This window comes from Miscanthus floridulus, chromosome 7, assembly GCF_019320115.1.
Source record: "Miscanthus floridulus cultivar M001 chromosome 7, ASM1932011v1, whole genome shotgun sequence".
NCBI lineage: Eukaryota > Viridiplantae > Streptophyta > Magnoliopsida > Poales > Poaceae > Miscanthus > Miscanthus floridulus.
In genome coordinates this window covers 97,633,269-97,653,455 of record NC_089586.1, presented here as the reverse complement: position 1 = coordinate 97,653,455, position 20,187 = coordinate 97,633,269, and the positions used below count along the sequence as shown (strand labels likewise).

Below are 20,187 nucleotides of genomic sequence, written 5' to 3'. Positions count from 1 at the left end.
AGGAAAATTGTAGGATTTTTACCAAGAGGTTTGAGTGGATGTTATTAGTTTTCCTCTAAAACAACGGTCAAAGGAAAATTTCATGCACTATTCCTATACTCATTCCTATGTACCAAAGGCATGAACAGTAGCAATTCCTATACAATTTCCGATCCTCTATTTTTCCTATGAACCAAAAAAAGAGGCATATACCACTTTAACTCTCGAGGCTCCAAACAGATAGTCTAAAGTTTTACTCACAAAAACTTTAGACAACACAAGTAAGCTAAAGGCTGCGTTCGCTGGTCTTATCAGACCAGCCAGCTGGCTGATCCCCCATCTTAATTTACTGTTCATCAAACCAGCCAAACAATGTTTTTCTCTCACAACAAACCAGCCGGAACAGTGTTTTCCAGCCAAGTTTTAGCCAGCCGAACGGGGCCAAAGTGGTCAAGTTTTAGTCCTCAATTTTAACCGACTAAATTTTAGACCGAAGAATTCAAGCAGACCCTAGAGTCATCCTTAAAAAAAAAATACTGTCAAGAGACTCAAGACTCAAACTCAACAATAAGATCTCATGAATGCTTTACGTCAACTCATTGTGGAGTGTTTCACTAGAGTTACGGACGAGCCCTGAGATTTCTCTAACTCGGCCCATACAAATTGCCAAATGGGCTTAAGCGGTTAAGCCCGTCAAATAAGACCCAAACAAATATGTACTCATCCGTACGAGATATGATAGGAAGGTTTCCCCATCCTCCACTCTCCGGGTTCGTGACAGTTCAGCTTGACGAGACAAAAGGGGAACAAAAAGTGCTCCTCCTACCTCCAGTGATGTCAGCGCCACCGCCGGCCGGCGGCGGCGGCGCCCTCATCAACGAGGTCCTCACCGACGACGAGCTGCGCGCGGTGCTCACGCGGCTGGGCCCCGAGGCGGAGCGGGACGCGTTCGGGCTCGTGTGCCGCCGCTGGCTCCGGATCCAGAGCTCTGAGCGCCGGCGCCTGCGCGCGCGCGCCGGCCCGGACATGCTGCGCCGCCTCGCCGCGCGGTTCCCTGGGGCCCTGGAGCTCGACCTCTCCCAGTCGCCCTCCCGCTCCTTCTACCCCGGGGTCATCGACGACGACCTCAGCGTCATCGCCGGCAGCTTCCGCAACCTGCGCGTCCTCGCGCTGCAGAATTGCAAAGGTAGGGCCGTCTCTTCTTCTCGCGCTACCCACATGTGCTGCTTGTCAATTTGGTGGATGGCATTACTATCTTTATCTTCCTGGTGGACATGACAATTGTACTGCATTTTTTAGTATTCCGTCAGAGACTGATTCAATCCTACTCTAAGAATGTTAGCCTCACGTACCATTGGATAAATACTTGTACTCTATTTTGCAGTCTTGATTATATCTATTTCAAGTCCATATTCTAATCTGGGAGATGTTGGAGTTTCTTTGTGAGGTCCTTCAGTTTGTGAGTGAACTTTCTTGTCTTTGTGAAGGTGAATCCTGTTTGTACTACTTTTAAAGCTTAGGGGTAAGTTTATAACCTTATATGTTATAAACCAGTTTATCAAGCTTTTTTCGAGAAAAAAAATGAACCACACATCTTTGATGATGAATTTGCACTGGCCTGTGACGGTTTATTTCATCCTTCGGATAATGTGAAGCTGTGTTCATTTTCTGAAATTAGAGTGTGAGTTTTCTCATTACTGTTAAAATAAAGATAATTATAAGAAAAATGGAAAAAAAGTTATGTGCAAACCTTTTTTTTTTTTTGCATCTGGAACAGTTCCGTATTCCATATGTACCGTTTTCAAAGATATTTGCCTCATCTTTCAATTTATTTCAGATACCCTATTTTTTACAGCTTTGATATTATTTGTGTAGCAGTTTTAGTTACCCAAGTTATGGTGATATGGTCTCCTGAACAATTCCTGTAAACAGATCTTTCGTGGGGGTCATGGGTTTTTTCTTACGGTGGCTGATATTACTAATTTGCTATCCTTTAGAGTTATTATTGTTGGGGACATTGTGGGTCTTTGTTTTAATGCACTGATTTTGGTGATAATGTCCTTGAATAAATTCTGTCGATTATTAGACTTGCCCTGGTTCACGTGTCTCGCAGGTATCTCTGATGTCGGAGTTGCCAGATTGGGAAATGGACTGCCATCTCTGCAGTCCCTTGATGTTTCTCGCTGCATAAAGCTGAGTGACAAAGGTTTGAAGGCGGTTGCACTAGGGTGCAAAAAATTGAGTCAGCTGCAAATCACGGGTTGCAGATTAATAACAGATAATTTATTGACTGCTCTATCAAAGAGCTGCCTACAATTGATAGAACTTGGAGCTGCGGGATGTAACAGAATAACAGATGCTGGTATATCTGCTCTAGCTGATGGCTGTCATCACATAAAATCACTAGACATAAGCAAATGCAATAAAGTTAGTGATCCTGGAGTCTGTAAGATCGCTGTGGTTTCTTCATCATGCTTGGTGTCAATAAAGCTATTGGACTGCAGCAATGTGGGAGATAAGTCCATCTATTCGTTAGCTAAGTTCTGCCGTAGCCTAGAGACTCTTGTCATTGGTGGATGTCGGAACATTAGCGATGCTTCCATACAAGCACTTGCTCTTGCCTGCTCCAGCAGCTTACGGAGCCTGAGAATGGATTGGTGCTTGAAAATAACAGACACATCATTGCAGAGCCTGCTGTCTAACTGTAAACTTCTTGTGGCTATTGATGTCGGATGTTGTGACCAGATAACCGACGATGCATTCCTGGACGGAGAAGGATATGGGTTTCAGTCTGAACTGAGAGTTTTGAAGATCAGCAGCTGTGTTCGGCTCACAGTTGCAGGGGTCAGCAGAGTGATTGAATCCTTCAAGGCTCTCGAGTACTTGGATGTTCGGTCATGTCCGCAGGTTACAAAGGACAGCTGCGAGCAAGCTGGAGTGCAGTTTCCTGCTGGCTGTAAGGTGAATTTCGATGGCAATTTGCTGGAATCTGATCCATCTGCTGAGAGGTTCTTCTAGAATAAACTCTGATCTCGGTTGAAATCAAACTTAATGTGAACTGCAAAATTAAGATTTGAAGAGCTCGGTCATGTAGGTGAGTGGTTGACATTGCTGTTTATCTTTCAACGTCAAAACCTATGCAAGAAATGGAGACCACAACGGATGCAAACCATGATCATATTCAGTACCCAATTCAATATTCATGTGATTTAATCTGTAGAAAGTAGCGCCAAAGACCATGAAATAAGTTGTCTGATCAAAGAACGTATATGCATTATGTATTGTGCCAATACAGCGGGTGTATTCAAAATGTACATTTAATAGACTGGTTTCAGTGGATTGTACGTAGTTCTGTTTTTATCTGCATCGCTTGTATAGATCTTTGTTTTGGCGCTATGCCAAACAGGGAAATAGTGTTCGGTCTGTTGTCTTGTGTGCTCAAACACTGCTCCCACCTAGAAGAATTGGTGGGATGTAAGCGGCATATTTTACAGTCTTAAGCCCCTCTCTCATTTGTAATTCAAGAAATAAACATGTATAATACTTAAAAAAACATGTCTGATATACACCATATATTTTATAAAAGCAATACCCCTATCATAGATATGCAAGCTATCCGCTTTAGCGCATTAGCATGCAGTCATGATAGCTATCTCTTCACGCAGGTTATCTGTATTAGCGAGCTGTATCATTAGCGACTAACATGCATTTAGTGTCCACATTATTCACTAACCTTTCATACAAGGTATCCATATCAATGGACCACGAGCCAATAATGTGGATAAGGATTGTATTCTTTAATTATTTCTCTATGTTTTATTATTTAATTTATGATTTACGAATTTCAAAAAAATATTATTCTATTGGATTGGATTTGTTCGATGTGCAAGTGATAAGAGATAATATGAAAGATTTTCTTATTTTTCTTAATTTTCTCAAGATTTTAAACCCTTGTATCCATATCAATGGACCACGAGCCAATAATTTTAGGTCGTCTGATTTTCATTCCAAATTATCTGCCTCGCGACAATGCACGTAACATCCTTCTAGTATCTTATAAAAGCAAACTCCAATAACTTTCAATCTCTCCATGCAAGTTATCTATGTCGCTCCTCCATTAAATGCTAAAATTGACAATACCATCCCAACTAAGTACAAAAGTTATGCACATTACTAAGTGGGATTGCTATTCTCATTCTATCAACACGCAAGTCATTTCACATCGTCCTATTTGTTTGGCCATCTAATCCTTCTATAATTCGATATAATATTCTGTTAGCCTTTTTATTGGATTCTTTCGTTAGCTTTCCTAGATTTGATCAGGTCCAATGCAATAATTACATCTCTTGCTTATATACTCAACAACTTTATATTTATAATAAAAAAGTTTTGTCTGTATGGATTTGAGTTCAGAAGCAAGAGATAATGGAAGAATTAAAATAAGCAGAACTATTGTTTCTATGGATTTGTCTGTATGGATTTTGTCTGTAACTTCGTGTATCTATTTTGATTTCCTACTTTGATAGATAATGGAAGAATTAAAATAAGCAGAACTATTGTTTCTATTCTCATGCAGGGTCATTGATACTTGTACATACCCCCTTGTCCCGGAGCCAGTGGAAAAGGGTAAAATTTTATAATCCCATGTCCAAGTTAGTCTACCAAAATCTAACCATAGCTAAACAGTGCATTTATCTTGAGTAGTTGAGCATACTACTACCATCAAAGATCAAGGCTGAAAGTCCGGTGCTTATCGATCAAAGAAGAAGCGATAGGATTCTTACATTTTAGTTGTCCTAATTAACCATATCAATATTGTTTCAGTGTTTTTCCATTCTTATCGATCAAAGAAGAAGCGATAGGTCCCGTTCAGCTTACCTCATATCAAGAACATTGTTTTTCTCTCACAATAATGTAGTTAGAACAGTATTTTTCAGCCAATTTCAGCTAAAAATCTGTCAGCCGAACGAGGCCAGCGGCCTCTTCGCCTCATTTTTATTAGGGTTAATTGGAACCATACCATTATAACTTTCACGGATTGAAAAGACACCATTACTATTCGTCATATTGGAACGATGCCATTACTATTCATAGTTCATTAAAAATACGCCACTTTATACACTCTGATCACCATTGGGTCCACACACAAGCATATGTATTTTCGTGTGGCCCAAAAGGCCCCGCTGCTGCCCCTGTCTCCAGCACAATGATATGCGGGGTCCACACGTCATCTCCTTCCTCCATCTCCTGCAGCTTACCTCCACAGGCCAACGGACGGGTTGCACGCGGGCGGGCGAGCTCTACCCCGGCGTGCAGACGGGCAATCTCGGCCCAGCTGCAGCCACAGGACCTCCGCCCCGGTGCGCGGGCAAGCGAGCTCGGCCCCACCGAGGGCTAACAGGGTGGCCGGAGCTGAGGACGGCGGCGGATGTGGTGGCCGGGGGCAGGAAACTCGGCCTCGCGCGCCGCCCACACAGGTCCACGCGAGCTCCTGCCTCCCACCCTAAATCTCCCATTCCGGAGCGCTCTGTGTCCAAGCCAGTGAGCCACCTGGGTCAGCACGCCTGCACTCACCGTCGTCATCTCTTCCTTCCAACTCAGCTTCCTCTCGCCATCTCTCCATCTGCGGCGAGCATGGACGGTGGTGGCCAGATTCGCAGGTGGTCGGGGCTAGCATGGCAACCGAGGCCGAGCTCCAACGCCGCAGCACCCATGCGGCCATGCCTCCCACTGCTCGCGGACGCCGCTGGCCACGCTCGCTGGCGCACCGTGGCCAGCGCCAGTCAGCACCACTTCCTCCGCCCGGACGCGCTCGCGCAGCTCCACGACTCCAAGGTCCTGACGTGCTCCCTTCGCTACCGCCGCTCCGGCTGCCATCGGGCGAGCTGCCGCGCCGCACCACGCCGCCGGCGGGGGAGCAGGCGACCGACAACCGAGTCTAGCCGCACTGTGCCGCGCTGGGGCTGCTGTGCCTACATCAGCGAGCGCACTCTTCTCCTCCACCGGCAACAGCACAAGGGACGCATATGGGGCTGGCGGCAGCGCCCTCGTCTCACGGCGGAGCCACGCCCCTGGGCCGCCCTGGACAGCTGCGTCGGGGAGCCGTGCCCTTGGGCCCACCGCGCCTCCTAGGAGCCGTGCCCTTGTCTGTCCATGACGTCGGGGGCCGCGCCGCTGGATAGCTGCACCGCCAGGGAGGCCCGCCCCTCAGCTGGACGCGCCACCAGGATGGAGGGAGAAGATGACAAGCGGGGTCCATATGTCAGTCAGTGCAGAGGAGGGAGAGTAGTGGGGGCATTTTGGTCTATACGAAAATACTATCATCTGCATGTGGGCCTAAGTAGCTCTCAGACGTAGATAGTGGTGTATTTCAGCTTCCACCAGAATCGTAATGGCACCTGCCCAGTTTCGCGAGTTGTAATGGTGTGCCTCCAAAACAGCAAAGTTATAATGGCACTAATTCAATTAACCCTTTTTATTATGGGCTTCTTCTTGCTGACATGTACGTAGGCCCGAGTCCAAAACCCTCGAGCCTCAACTGTCAACACTGTCCCGGTAACCTCATCCCCATCCCCAAGGTTTTCCCCTTCCAATCACACCTCCGGACCTCTCCCCCCTCGCGAGTCGCGGCCTCGCGCCCCCCTCCGCCGAGCGCCTCCTCTTCACAACCGCGGAAGCTCCTCCCTCTCCATTGGACGCGGCCAGCCTCGCTCTGCATCCCGCGGCCGCCACCGCGACGCCGCCGCCTTCCCTCTACCCCCACGGCCGCCGGCCTCTCCAAGGTCTGCACACGGTATGCCTTCTCTGCTCAGGTTCCTAGGTGATATTCTGTGTTAGAGATTCGGGGTTTCCAACATGAAATTGTTGTGTTGTATTTTTTTTCAAAAAGGAATTATTGTGTTGTCGATTTCGGTATGACAAGTGTCTATGCCGTCTCCATGCAAGTACACACTACACAGGTACCGCGTCGGACAGTCAGAACTTTGGTTGCCCGTCTAATAGCTACCGGCGGGTGTTATATTCCTTTAGTTGTTTACCTTCGGTAGGCCATTGGACTCGGGTCGATCATTCTTGTTTAATTTGGGCGCAATCGAGGAAATCTGTAATTTGATTTAGTTTTAGTAATAAAGGGCGTACTCAGAGCTCCCGCTCTATGCGGTGTCTGGGGAAGGGTGCCAGTGGCAAGCCTTACCCTCGTTTGTGCAATCCGAGGAGACCGTGAATCGAACCCGGGACCTTCCGGTCACAGGCGGTAAGACTCTACCGCTTGCACCAGGCCCGCCCTTCTGTTTTAATTTTAGTAAGTGTACCAAAATGCTGTCTATTTCTGATTTTTTTTTTCTCTCTACTATGATTTTGTGTGGGAAGAACAAAATGTCTTTCAGTTCCTGGAAGCAAATAGAGCCTGATAAGTGATAAGCAGAAAGAGCTGGTAGTGAAGTCTGCATTAGCTTGAATTCTGCATATATTTCTTATGTAATGATAGAAAGATGTTACCAAGGAAATGCAGTTATTTTTTTAGATTAAGAAAGAAATGCAATTGTATACTTATTTCTTCCTTTTGTTTAGAGTTTGCTTAGCTCTTGCATAATCTTATCTTCCACAGATTCAGATTATTTGGTTAATACGATGTTCAGTGTTACTCTGTGCTATTTAGCGATACTGAGCTTAAATTTTGTACTGTAATTATGTTATCTAATTCCAAATATACCATATTTGTCAAATTCACATTATTAACATCTTGATATCTACTAGTCATGGATATCAAGACCATTAAACCAGCAGTGGTACATGTATAATATTTTCCGTCTAGGTATTCACTCTGTTTTGTCTAACTTCTAAGTCTTCTTTCGATCCCAACTTAGCCAATATGTTTATGTTATTATTTTAGCAGGCACAAGAGCACCTTTGCTGTAAACTTATAACAGGTCTGAAGGAAAGAATAATTTTGGTGCTGTGATTGATTTCACTGTGAGGAGTGAAATGAGGCTAAGTATTGGGCAAGTCCATCGAAATGTTCTTGCGCTGGCATCTTCCCGGTCATGTTTTGTTCTGGGAGACCGTCTTTCGTTCAGGATGTTGTCACAACCACGGGTAGCTGGATTTCATCAGACTGCTTGGCGTGGTAGTCAAATTTTAGAAGATAACAGGGGAGGACCATTAACTCTTGCTAGCCTAGAAGTGCAAAGCAGGGTTGGATATGGGAAGAAGGAAAAAATGGCACGAACTGGAGGTCCAAAGCCAAGTTCAAGAGCTTCTTCCCTCAATGTGAAACCAAAGGTTTCTTCGAATGTCAAACCAGCAAAGAGTGCCTTGATGAAGTCAGCTGGGATAAAGAAGACACTGAAGGTAGATGAGGCTCTGTTTTCGGCCAAGTCATTTGAAGAGCTTGGTTTGCCACCTTTGCTTGTTGACCAGTTGAACAAGGAAGGTCTGACTGCCCCAACTGAGGTCCAATCCGCTGCTATTCCTATAATAGCACAAAAGCATGATGTGGTGATCCAATCATATACTGGCTCAGGGAAAACTCTTGCTTATCTTTTTCCAATTCTTTCTGAGATAGGCCCCCTGAAGAGGACTATGGAACAAGATAATTCTGAGAAAAGATCAGGTGTAGAAGCAGTTATTGTTGCTCCTTCCAGAGAATTAGGAATGCAGATTGTGCGAGAAGTGGAGAAGATTTTGGGTCCTAGTGATAAAAGACTGGTCCAGCAACTTGTTGGCGGAGCTAATCGTTCCAGGCAAGAAGAAGCATTGAAGAAGAACAAGCCAATCATTGTTGTTGGAACACCTGGTCGTATTTCTGAAATTTCAGCAGCAGGTAAGCTACACACCCATGGCTGCCGTTTTCTTGTACTGGATGAAGTCGACCAGCTTTTGTCTTTTAATTACCGTGAAGATATGCATAGAATTTTGGAGCACGTTGGAAGGAGATCTGGTGCCACATCTAGGGATGTTCTTGGCCCACTTGCTAGGCGATCTGAGCGTCAGACTATCTTGGTTTCTGCAACAATACCATTTTCAGTTATACGAGCAGCAAGGAGTTGGGGTCATGATCCAGTTCTCATTAGAGCTAAGAGTGTAGTTCCACTTGATTCAATCACTGTCCCAAGACCTGCGTTATCCCAAAGTGATGTTAACCCCACCTCTCCATCACAGTCAGTGAACCAAGCTGCTGTTGGCAGTTTGCCACCATCTTTGGAACACTACTATTGTACGGCCAAGGCGCAACACAAGGTTGACACATTACGGAGATGCATCCATGCCTTGGAAGCGCAGACAGTGATTGCATTTATGAACAACACCAAGCCACTGAAGGATGTTGTATTTAAGTTGGAGGCCCGCGGTATCAAAGCCACTGAGCTACATGGAGATCTTGGAAAGCTTGCAAGGTCTACAGTTTTGAAAAAGTTCAAGGATGGTGAATTCAGAGTTCTCGTTACAAATGAGCTGTCTGCCAGAGGACTGGACGTGCCAGAATGTGACCTTGTGGTTAATCTGGACCTTCCAACTGACTCCACACATTATGCCCACAGAGCTGGGAGAACTGGACGTCTTGGGAGGAAAGGGATTGTGGTTACAATATGCGAAGAAAACGAGGGATTTGTTGTAAGAAAAATGCGCAAGCAGTTAGCTGTGGCCATCAAGCCATGCGAGTTCACTGAAGGCGAGCTTGTTGTTCACAAGGAGGAAGATGTGGAATAAAATCCTCATAGTGCACATGACTACTTCTGTTTACCTGTAGTGTTTTGTAATAGTATCGCACTTTAAAATGCTTTGCTTGTCCTGCTGAGTTTTCACATTGCCTGGGTTAAAGTATTTGAAACACCAGGTGCAACCAAGTCCTAGGCTCACCCTTTCCGAGGGATTCGTGGCAACACATGTCTTGTGGTTTACTGGTTTCTATTTTGAAGATTTGAACCGACCGTACAATTTCAGGTCTCTGAGTTTATATCTACTGAAAACTATCATCAGTTGACCAGCTCCTGGAACTGCTGGTCATGTCTTGTTAATTCCCGCATCATGAAATTGTTGTCGTTATGTATTCCCAAAGCATTTCATTTGATTATGGCATGTAGACTTCAATATTTCGTTACTGTGTTGTTTGTGATCTTCCAACCTTTACATGTCGAATTAAACCTCTGTTAACTTAAACCAAGGGATGCCCCTATAGCTCAGTGGTAGAGCGTCAGTCTTGTAAACTGAAGGCCTGTAGTTCGATCCTGCATGGGGGCAAAGTTTTTTCTTTTTTTCGAAATTTCAAATGTTTTGGTAAGTTTTTTTTTTTAAATACATGTTTGGAATTGGCCCTCTGCATGCCAACGCCTGATGAATCCCGATTTTAGTGCAAGTGTGCAACAGTAGCCGCCTGGTAAGTTTTTTTTTTAAAAAAAATACATGTTTGGAATTGGCCCTCTCCGTGCCAACGCCGGATGAAACCCTATTTTAGTGCAAGTGTGCAACAGTAGCCACCGTTACGTGACAAGCGGCATGCAGCTTGTTCGTTTCGGCTTATATGATCGTAGATTATAAGCTGTAACAGTATTTTTTTTTCCACACCAAATCAGCCAGCAGTACTTTTAACTTATAATCCACGATCGTTTCGGCCGAAACGAACATGCTGTTGGTCGTATTTGGCTTATAAGCCATAACTTATAAGTCAACGAACTCAAACCAGCCAAATAGTATTTTCAGCCATGACTTATAAGCCAAACAAACCTAAACGAACGTGCCAATGACCGGTCGAAACGCAAATCGTGCAATGGACCTTGGTGACCGGCCTCCATGATCCTGTTCGCTTGCTCGTAAACGATCGTAAATTTTCAGCCGGGAACAGTGTTTTTCTCTCACACCAAACCAGCCAGCAGTAAATAATCCACGATATGATACGGCCTCCCGAACAGGCTGCATCTTTGCGACTTTTTTTTGCCTGCAGCAGCCCTGCACTGCCTCTTTGCGCAAGACGTCAGGAACCCGGTCTCAACTTGTAATCCAGCAAATCCAGGTCCAGCCAAAGAATTTATCATTAATCCTTGTGCTCCCAGTAGCTTCCAAACTGATTTAGAATAAAGGAGGAGAGGTTTCCCGGTGCCAAACTGAAAACATCTTGCAAAGGCAGAGTTCAAGCCATTTTTTTCTTCGGGAAAAAAAAATCAGAGCTTAGACAGACTGAAAGGCTTGCTCGATAAGGCGATAGCTGTTCGTACCCAAGGGCAGCTGTGGCTGCATCATCATACTGCAAATCTGCAATCCTGCTCATGCTCATGGTTTCTCTAGCAGCAGTAGCAATCGAAAGCACTGTTTCCATCAGTCTTGCAGCCTTGAGAAAAGCCTGCACTCATGCGCTCTCAAGTGATGCATTTCCGCTGAGAAAAAGGCGCCCCAGTGGACCAAACAACAGCAGTTGTCATCTGGAAATCATGAGCATGGTGACAGGATTGGTGATGCAGAAACACCGTTATCAACATTAGGAGATTCCATGAGAAGAATCCGTACTAGTATATTCGCAGTTTCTGCAGAGAAAGTACAGTTGAACTTAAATCCTTTCCATCCACCAATAATCCATGCTTAAATTGTTTTATCAACAATATGTTTTTCCTTTCCTTTCTTTTTTTTTTGGGGTTCAGCTGTACTGGTTTTCCACTGTAGACTAAGATGTGATAAAAACTATCCGAAACAGGATCCTTATTGATTGTCAGAATCAAAATGCCGGGGGATGGGTATACATCTAATCATGAACAGGATCCTTGTTTAAATCCAGGGTAAAATTTTGGGTGTCGCATGAGGTGTTTCGATACTAATAAAAAAATAAATTACATAATCCGTCAGTAATCCGCGAGACAAATTTATTAAGTCTAATTAATCCGTCATTAGCACATGTGTTACTATAGCACAACAACAACAACAACAAAGCCTTTGAGTCCCAAACAAGTTGGGGGTAGGCTAGAGTTGAAACCCAGCAGAAGCAATCAAGGTTCAGGCACGTGAATAGCTGTCTTCCAAGCACTCCTATCTAAGGCTAAGTCTTTGAGTATATTCCATCCTTTCAAGTCTCCTTTTATTGTCTCTACCCAAGTCAACTTCGGTCTTCCTCTGCCTCTCTTCACGTTACTATCCTGGCCTAGGATTCCACTACGCACCGGTGCCTCTGGAGGTCTCCGTTGGACATGTCCAAACCATCTCAACCGGTGTTGGATAAGCTTCTCTTCAATTGGTGCTACCCCTAATCTATCACGTATATCATCGTTCCGAACTCGATCCCTTCTTGTATGACCGCAAATCCAACGCAGCATACGCATTTCCGCGACACTTATCTGTTGAATATGTCGTCTTTTCGTAGGCCAACATTCTGCACCATACAACATAGCAGGTCTAATCACCGTCCTATAAAACTTGCCTTTTAGCTTCTGTGGTACCCTTTTGTCACATAGGACACCAGATGCTTGACGCAACTTCATCCACCCTGCTTTGATTCTATGGCTAACATCTTCATCAATATCCCCGTCTCTCTGTAGCATTGATCCTAAATATCGAAAGGTATCCTTCCTATGCACTACTTGACCTTCCAAACTAATATCTTTCTCCTCCCGAATAGTAGTGCCGAAGTCATATCTCATATACTCAGTTTTAGTTCTACTAAGTCTAAAACCTTTGGATTCCAAAGTCTCCCGTCATAACTCCAGTTTCTGATTCACTCCTGTTTGACTTTCATCAACTAGCACTAGCACAACATTGTTAAATCATGAACTAATTAGACTTAAAAGATTCGTCTCGCAAATTAGCCACAAACTATGCAATTAGTTATTTTTTTAATCTATATTTAATACTCCATGAATATGTTCAAACATTCGATGGAATAAGAAGTAAACTTTAGAGGAAGGAACTAAACAGGGCTTCACCACCACAAAATATTCAGCTAGCTCGACAAATGCTGCCAGAAACACACAAATCTTTTCAGATGATCACATGACCAATAAAGAAACAACGAATTCCCATAACCACAAAGAAAAAAAAATAAGCCTCGCATCTGACATGATTGACATGCCCATTAGTCATCAAAAAAAAGTTGAAATAAATTCTCAACTCCAGTCTATTCCGAATACCAGATCTTCATAAGAGCAGCATGCCAATGTCATTGTTTTGGCGATCAGTTCATGGTTACATGATACTGCTATACAACAGACTTATTTCGAAACATAGGACAGTGCTTATTCGACATTATTATACAATCAAGATCCTAACTCTTTCGGGGTTTTTGCAACAATGGAGACAGCATGGAGACCTGAGCTAAGCTCATCACTCAGAAGATCATACACCATCCTGTGACGCTTCACAAGGTTCTGCCCCTCAAATTTTGGTGAAACTACCTTGATGTTGAAGTGCGTCTCGTTTGCATTGTCCTTGACAGCTGCATGCCCGGCATGCTGGTAAGAAACATCTTCAACATCTAGGGCACTGGCCTCCAAGGCAGACTGCAGTTTTTGCCTCATCCGAGCAGCTCTTGAAAGCACGGCGCTGGTACCTCGTGAAGCCATCATCCGTATAGTCAGTCTCGCAGCCCAAACACTATACCTGGTAGTAGCATTTACAGGTCATGCAAGATAATGACAATAACAAGAAGGTAGACATAATCAGTATAAAGTGAAGAGAGAAATAAGTGCTAAACTTATCTCAGAATTCACCCTAAACGAAGTTGTGGATCAAAAGAAAGCATCAAGGCCATAATAATAATCATCTAAACGAGAACAACGCTTTCAGCCTAAACTAATTTCAAATGCCTGTTGCCTCATTTATTCATAAGCCGTTAATAAGCGTGATGCAAATTCCACATATTGGGGCACGTGAAATGCAAAGGCTCTTAGAGAGTCCCTTAGACACGGAGAATCATGGAAAATTCATATAAGGAGCCTCATCCTCCAGTGCGAACTAAACAGTTCTGCATCAATATAATGATATTTAAATAATTAAGCTAAGCACTGTTCCCTACCGTATGTATGTTTGAACCCACGTTCTTAATAGTTAATATAATGAATTAATGATACACTGCTCTCCCGCGTATTCAAGAAAAAAAATGTTTCTACTTCATTGTACATGGCCTTATGATCCCCAAGCAACAAAGATAGATTCATTGATGAGCTAAATCAAAGAAAACAAACACTGCATCTTGTCCTGGCCTATACAGTACCCACTACCCACCCATATTCCAGTGCAGATCTGTGAACAGCCTGAGTTCGTTCCTGAAACGTCCAACTCGGTGGGCCTGTTCTACTGGAAGGTTCAATTCGGTTATTACCCCTTCTTCATAAGCAGGAAAAGAATCTAGTCTTCCGAATCAGACAGTTTTTATCGAGCTAGCAGCTAAATTAAACCCTCACTTGCAAAATCAAACGAACGGGATCCAAAGTTCCGAATAGAAACAGTGCTTCGACGTTCCTGACCAAGAATCCTAATTGTTCCTCATCCTTGCTAATGAAGAACATATCAAATCCATCCATATATTGTAATAATATTGAATCAGGGTGGAACAGAACGAATCATAAGAGGGAATAGTTAGGGCTTACGTTGAAACCCGAAACCGTGGTGTGTTGCGGCGATCTGAGCTCCGTAACGGCGGCGGCGGCGGCTGGGCTGCAGAAACCCTGGATAGAAAAAGGAATCTGAATTCTGAACGCTGGGACCGGGCAAAAAAATAAATATAAATAAAATAACCTTTTGCGGTGAGCGTGGATCGAACACGCGACCTTCAGATCTTCAGTCTGACGCTCTCCCAACTGAGCTATCCCCGCTTGATGGTTTTCACAACCGAACCTAGCCTAGTCGAACTTTTAACTGTTATCTAGCTGACCAAGATCAGCACGAGCCAGTTGCTTATCCACTCACCACTGCCGCGCGCAGGCACAGGTGCAGTTCGTAAAGGCACGGCACAGCACAGACGCTGAGACGCAGGGGCACGGCGCTCCAAGTCTCCAACAGCAATTGCATGCGCCCAGGAAGGCAGGAAACCGCGCGGGCAGCTCCAGCTCGTCGAACGAAACGAACCGCGCGACCCGCCCCCGCCCCGCCGCACCGATCAATGCACAAACACAAGACACTCAATGGGTTCAGGAGTCAGGAGTATAACCCGATCGAGGGTGTGGCAAAGGACGGAGCGTACTGGCCTAGTGGCCACGCTTTTCGCCAGAGGGCATCGTGCATCCCAATTGGCAAAAGGACAATAACGCAGAGCGGCAGCAGGTGTGGCCCGCCGCGCCCGCGCGCGCGCCAGCGCGAACCCGACGAGACTTGGCATCGTGCTCTGGGTCTCTGGCATGTCAAGGACCGCACTGGCCGGCCGGGGGCTCAGACTCGAGTCACGCGCGCTCGGCGCTCCTACGCTTTCGCTTGGTTACATGCTCATGCTGCGCACCGGCACCACCGCGTCGCCCGGGGAGAATTTTTATTTTTTTAATTATTTTTATTCAATATTTTAATAATAGCCGCTTCAAAAAAAAAATCACATCGGACCCTTTTTGTCGCCTCGCGCCAGTCCCGCTGGCGAGACCAAACAACGCTGTCGCGCCAACGCATGGCGCGGCAACATCTGTCATGTTGGACCGCGTTTTCCAAGTGGAAAAGCTTGTCGTGTCGTGCCACTTTAGGTGACGTGACAGTATTGTTTTGTTGCGTCACAGGAAGTGACGTGACCAGGCTGAATTTTGGAAAAAAATCATAATTCTTCAATACGACGTCGGATGAAGATGATTTTTATATGAAAATTGTAGATCTCGACAAGATTCAGAACTTTCAAGTTTTGAGGTTTTTCATTTAAGGACGTTAAGATGATCAAAAAAATAATATAAAATTTCAGCACCATAATAATCGCGTACCAGCGCTTGCTGCATTTAAAAATAATATCTTTTTTATATGGTCTCAAATGAAGATATATTTTATATCAAAGTTGTAGCCCTTAGTGAGATCTACAAGTTTATAGTTTTGAGTTTTAATATTTGAGGTCGTTAACATACTCTAATAACTAATATAAAGTTTTACCAGCGTATTAATCGTGTATCAAAGCTTATTTTTTAGAAAAATCGTATATTTCTTATTTGATATCACATAAAAATACTTTTTAAATGAAAGATATAGATCTCATTGAAAGCTCCAATTTTAATATAAAAGTACCTTCATTTAACACGATATAAAAACGATATTGTTTTTGACAAGCGCTAGTACGCGATTATTGTGCTACTAAAATTTTATATTATTTTTTGAGCATCTTATCGATTCTAAATGTTAAAACACAAAACTACAAAGTTATAGATATCATTGAGAAATACAACTTTTATGTAAAAGTATCTTCATTTTAACAACATACAAAAAAAGATATTATTTTTCTAATATGACAAGTACTAGTACGTGGTAATTATGCTCCTGAAATTTTATATTATTTTTTGAAGAATCTTAACGACTCTAAATGTTAAAACTCAAAACTACAAAGTTGTAGATCTCACTGAGAGGTACAACTTTCATGTAAAAAGTATCTTCATTTGACAACATACCAAAAATGCGACAAGTACTAGTACACAGTTGTTATGCCTATGAAATTTTATATTATTTTTTTGAGCATTTTAACGTCCTCCAATAAAAAAACTCAAAACTATAAAGTTGTAGATCTCATTGAGAGCTACAATTTTTATATAAATTTTATTTTCATCCAACGTCGTATCAAAGAGTTATAATTTTTTAATATTTTGTCTTGTTACACCACTCCCGGTGGCGGACCGAACAATACTATCACGCCAGCGGGAGTGGCGTGACATCGTTTCCCACATCGAAAACGCCATCTATGTTGCCGTGCCATTGCATGCGGGGCTGGCGCGACCAAAATGGTTAGACCCATAATTTTTTTTGAGCGATTATTATTAAAATATTGAATAAAAAGAGATTAAAAATAATTAAAAAAAATCCGTCGGCTGGCTGGCTCCGCCTGGGCATGGAGCAGGCAGGCGACCGGTGAACAGGAGCTGCACTGTAAAACCGCGCCATATGATTGCTCGTATCCTAGCGTCCGGACCTGTAAAACCGCGCGTGCACTCCCACTCAAAGCTACTAGTAGCCTAGCCTGCGCCGATGACCGAAGCGCCGAGTAGATGGGAGTGCACACAAAGCCGGAGCCAGGCGTGGCCAGCGCCACCGTAGCTAGCTGTGTACGGGCCGGCAGGTGTGCGTGACTAGCTGCTGCGTGTCATGTACGTCGGCGACTGGCCTGGCAGGTATGGCCAGCAACAGCCATGTAGCACGCTTCGCACTTATTGGCGTCGTCCATCCTCTCGCCATTTGACCCATTTTTCGCTTCGAGACCTTCCTTGGTTCCGTTGCTCGTCGTCTTCCTGCGAAGCAAGGAGTAGTAGCGACCAGTCCAGTCGGTTCACATGACGACGCCGAGGCATGTTACCCTAGGTACGGTTTACACACTCTAGGCCACGCCAAGTCAACCAGACTTCTGCCGCGAGCACGGCACGGCATGGCATCTCACATCTGGTACGTGTACACATGCGTGCTACGCTGCACGAGATGAGGGGTCGACAAGGGCAGGGCATGTTTACAGTTTGGAGCCCCGAGAGAAGTCGCGTCCAGCTTTGAGCTTTGACACGCATCGGGACATCGGTTCGGGGAAACGAAAGTGCAGAGCAGCACAGGCAGGCACACAACGGCCTCAACCTTTCAGAGCGCAGCAGCGCGACTGTGCGTCGCGCAGGCGCCCGCAGCCTTTTGCCGGCCCATCGCTTTCCCCCTCTCCGCAGACGCAGAGACGCAGAGGGAAAGAAAGCGACCGAGGTCTCACGACGAAAAGCGACCGACGGGCCGCCCGGCGAAAGGGAATTCTTTGATTCTTTCTTTCTCACCTCTCCGCAGGCCGGTTATCATTGCTGTAATCTGCTCATCTGCGGCTAGCCTAGCCTGTCCTCCTGGATTGATGGGCATTGGACATCTGAACGTTTTTCAGATGCCATCGATTCTCGTGCAGTATCATCAGCGTGTCAAAAGAAGTCTAAATTACTCACTCTAATGAGCTTTTTGGTCGGAGTCTTATGATTATCATTGCTTGCTGTCGAATAGAGAATTTCATCGCTAGCTGACTATGACAATAAGAAATGACCTGACCGCAAAAGAATATGAGCTTTATGATTATATATGCTTGTACTACTAAATGACTTCTCAGGCTGATACAGACAAGATGCTAACTGAAACAAGTTGCATGGAATCCAAAAGGCGCACAAAACCTAACACAGACGGCAAACCCCCCCAACGCGGGCTACTCGATTTAACCCAAATGCAGTAAGATTAAGATCTAAGCAAGAGGACTCGTATTTACATTCAGCACTAAGCACCACAGCAATCTTTCATCAAATCTCGGCCACAAGAGGACTGGTAGAGGGAAGCACAAGAGCACACACAAAAGCAAGAAGAACGTAACGCCTGCCAAGAACACACGGACGGACAAACGATCAATGCGCGAGCGACGGATGTGGTAGTACGTGTCAGAAGCCGTGGCGGAGTCACCGGGTCTCCTCCTCGGCGCGCCTCGCGGCGCCGGAGAGCGCGGCTAGCAGGTTGAGGTGGTGGTGCTGCTGCGCCTGCGCCATGGGGACGTACGCCGCCGCCGCCGCGGCCGCCGCCGCCTGCGCCTCCAGCGGCGAGAAGCCCCAGGCCTCCGCCGTCGTCCGCGGAGCGGCCGCCGGCAGCGCCGCCCAGAACGCGGACGCGGTGCCTATGGCGGCGTCGCCTTCCTCGCGCGGGCGCTTGCCTAGGACGGTGGTGGCCTGCTGCTGCTGCTGGTGGTAGTGGGAGGAGGAAGAGGAGGTGGACGGCGCGGAGGAGGAGACGAAGACGGCCGGAGTGGTGCCGGAGCCCGTGGCGGCCATGATGGAGGGCTCGGCCTGGCGGAGCAGCCACTCGATGGTCTGGCCGTCCGACTTGAGCCCCAGCTCGCGGGTGAGCTGGAACACGCGCGCCGCGCACACGATCGGCATGCGCACGCGCCGCCCGCGCCCGTTCACCTTGCTGTGCCGGTCCTTGCCGCTGCCGCCGCCACCGTCCTTCTTGACCGGCTTCGTCGCGGGGGCCGCCAGCATGGCGCCGGCGTCGCCCGCCGCCGCCGTGGATGGCATCGGCATCGGCTGGTAGACGTGGAACATGGCGGCGGCGGCGGTGGAGACGTCGCGGGTGGTGGCCATGGCGCCTTCCTTCTGCCTCGTCGTGTTGCGGGACTGGAGACTGAGGGAGAGAGAGAGAGGTGGCTGGCGGTGGTGGACCGGTGGGGTTGGAGAGGTTTTTGAGGTGATGGGGGAGAGGGACGCACCCGGTAGATTTGGAAAGTTTTATTCCGCGTGTTTTACCATTTGCAGTGGAATTTCACTGCCTACGCATACGTTCAGCTGAATTTGCTAGTACAGTAATTTTGTAGCCGGTTCACATGTTTCATGCGTGCACCAAAAACACACCAGTCCGGTGAACAATTGCCCCTGTTCGCTTGAACTTGTTAACCTGGCTTACCAGTCATGGTATAGTGTTTTTTTCTTATAACAAATCAGTCAACGATACTTTGTAGCCTGTCTTTTCAGATCAAACATGTAGCATTTGAGTTTCATTAGCTACAAACACACACTCTGTGTTCATCAGGGTATATGTATGTATTGCTTGTCTACGTGTATCATTCATTACTAGTTTACCAGTGATGTAAAAAAATGCTAGTAAGGTCTATTTAGATCACCGCACTAAATTTTAGCCATCTGTGTTAATTTTGGACCAACCAAGGGCCTGTTCGCTTGTTTGAATTCTGAAGGAATCTGGATGGTTTGGAGGAATGCTGGAGGAATTTGTGAGAGAAAAGCACTGTTCCAGATGAAAAAAATAAGCGGATCAAGCCAGATTTAAGGGCACGCGAACGGTAAACCATCTAGTTGTTCGTGCCTCTCAAAACAGAACTACATTTTTGTCACCTAAATTTGAGTTGAACTAATAGCTAGTAATCTAGATGGTGTAAACAAGCTCTAAGCTAGAGCGAGAAAAAAGGTGAGCATGGAATGGATGGCAGGAAAGTGCAAGGCAGAGGGGAGGAAGAGGACCGGGGTGCAGTAGGCACAGTACCCGTAGGGGGGGGGGGGGGGGGGGGGAGGGGGAGGGGGCAGGCCACGTGGGAATCTGGGTCCAGCGGCTCTCACTTTG

The 20,187-nt window shown here is 45.8% G+C and overlaps 4 protein-coding genes and 2 non-coding genes across 8 annotated transcripts; 3 read left to right on the top strand and 3 right to left on the bottom strand.

Annotated features, from left to right (window-relative positions):
• The first annotated feature begins 744 nt into the window (after positions 1 to 744).
• On the top strand, positions 745 to 3,526 carry LOC136463905 (uncharacterized). Its single transcript, XM_066462876.1, has 2 exons — positions 745 to 1,165; positions 2,093 to 3,526. Exons 1-2 carry the CDS (start codon positions 814 to 816, stop codon positions 2,995 to 2,997), a joined length of 1,257 nt encoding a protein of 418 aa, XP_066318973.1. The 5' UTR covers positions 745 to 813; the 3' UTR covers positions 2,998 to 3,526.
• Positions 3,527 to 6,525: 2,999 nt separating this feature from the next.
• LOC136463904 (DEAD-box ATP-dependent RNA helicase 47A-like) lies at positions 6,526 to 9,821 on the top strand. Of its 3 annotated transcripts, none has more exons than XM_066462875.1 (2): positions 6,526 to 6,761; positions 7,871 to 9,821. In XM_066462875.1, the coding sequence occupies exon 2, from the start codon at positions 7,963 to 7,965 to the stop codon at positions 9,682 to 9,684; it is 1,722 nt and encodes a 573-aa protein (XP_066318972.1). In that variant the 5' UTR covers positions 6,526 to 6,761; positions 7,871 to 7,962; the 3' UTR covers positions 9,685 to 9,821. The 3 variants fall into 3 exon arrangements, with proteins under 3 accessions (XP_066318972.1, XP_066318971.1, XP_066318970.1); XM_066462874.1 differs by having other exon boundaries at positions 6,526 to 6,772; positions 7,874 to 9,821; XM_066462873.1 differs by having other exon boundaries at positions 6,526 to 6,772.
• Positions 9,822 to 10,143: 322 nt separating this feature from the next.
• TRNAT-UGU (transfer RNA threonine (anticodon UGU)) lies at positions 10,144 to 10,215 on the top strand. The gene has a single exon. It is a non-coding gene; the product is annotated as a tRNA-Thr (tRNA).
• Positions 10,216 to 13,072: 2,857 nt separating this feature from the next.
• LOC136463902 (protein BOLA4, chloroplastic/mitochondrial) lies at positions 13,073 to 15,015 on the bottom strand. Its single transcript, XM_066462871.1, has 4 exons — positions 14,860 to 15,015; positions 14,689 to 14,792; positions 14,541 to 14,618; positions 13,073 to 13,551 (listed from the first exon to the last, which is right to left on the bottom strand). The coding sequence occupies exons 1-4, from the start codon at positions 14,959 to 14,961 to the stop codon at positions 13,209 to 13,211; spliced, it is 627 nt and encodes a 208-aa protein (XP_066318968.1). The 5' UTR covers positions 14,962 to 15,015; the 3' UTR covers positions 13,073 to 13,208.
• Positions 14,693 to 14,765, bottom strand: TRNAF-GAA (transfer RNA phenylalanine (anticodon GAA)). Its single transcript has one exon. It is a non-coding gene; the product is annotated as a tRNA-Phe (tRNA).
• Positions 15,016 to 18,135: 3,120 nt separating the features above from the next.
• On the bottom strand, positions 18,136 to 19,263 carry LOC136463900 (transcription factor TCP7-like). The gene has a single exon (XM_066462869.1). The coding sequence runs from the start codon at positions 19,194 to 19,196 to the stop codon at positions 18,519 to 18,521; it is 678 nt and encodes a 225-aa protein (XP_066318966.1). The 5' UTR covers positions 19,197 to 19,263; the 3' UTR covers positions 18,136 to 18,518.
• Positions 19,264 to 20,187: the final 924 nt, after the last annotated feature.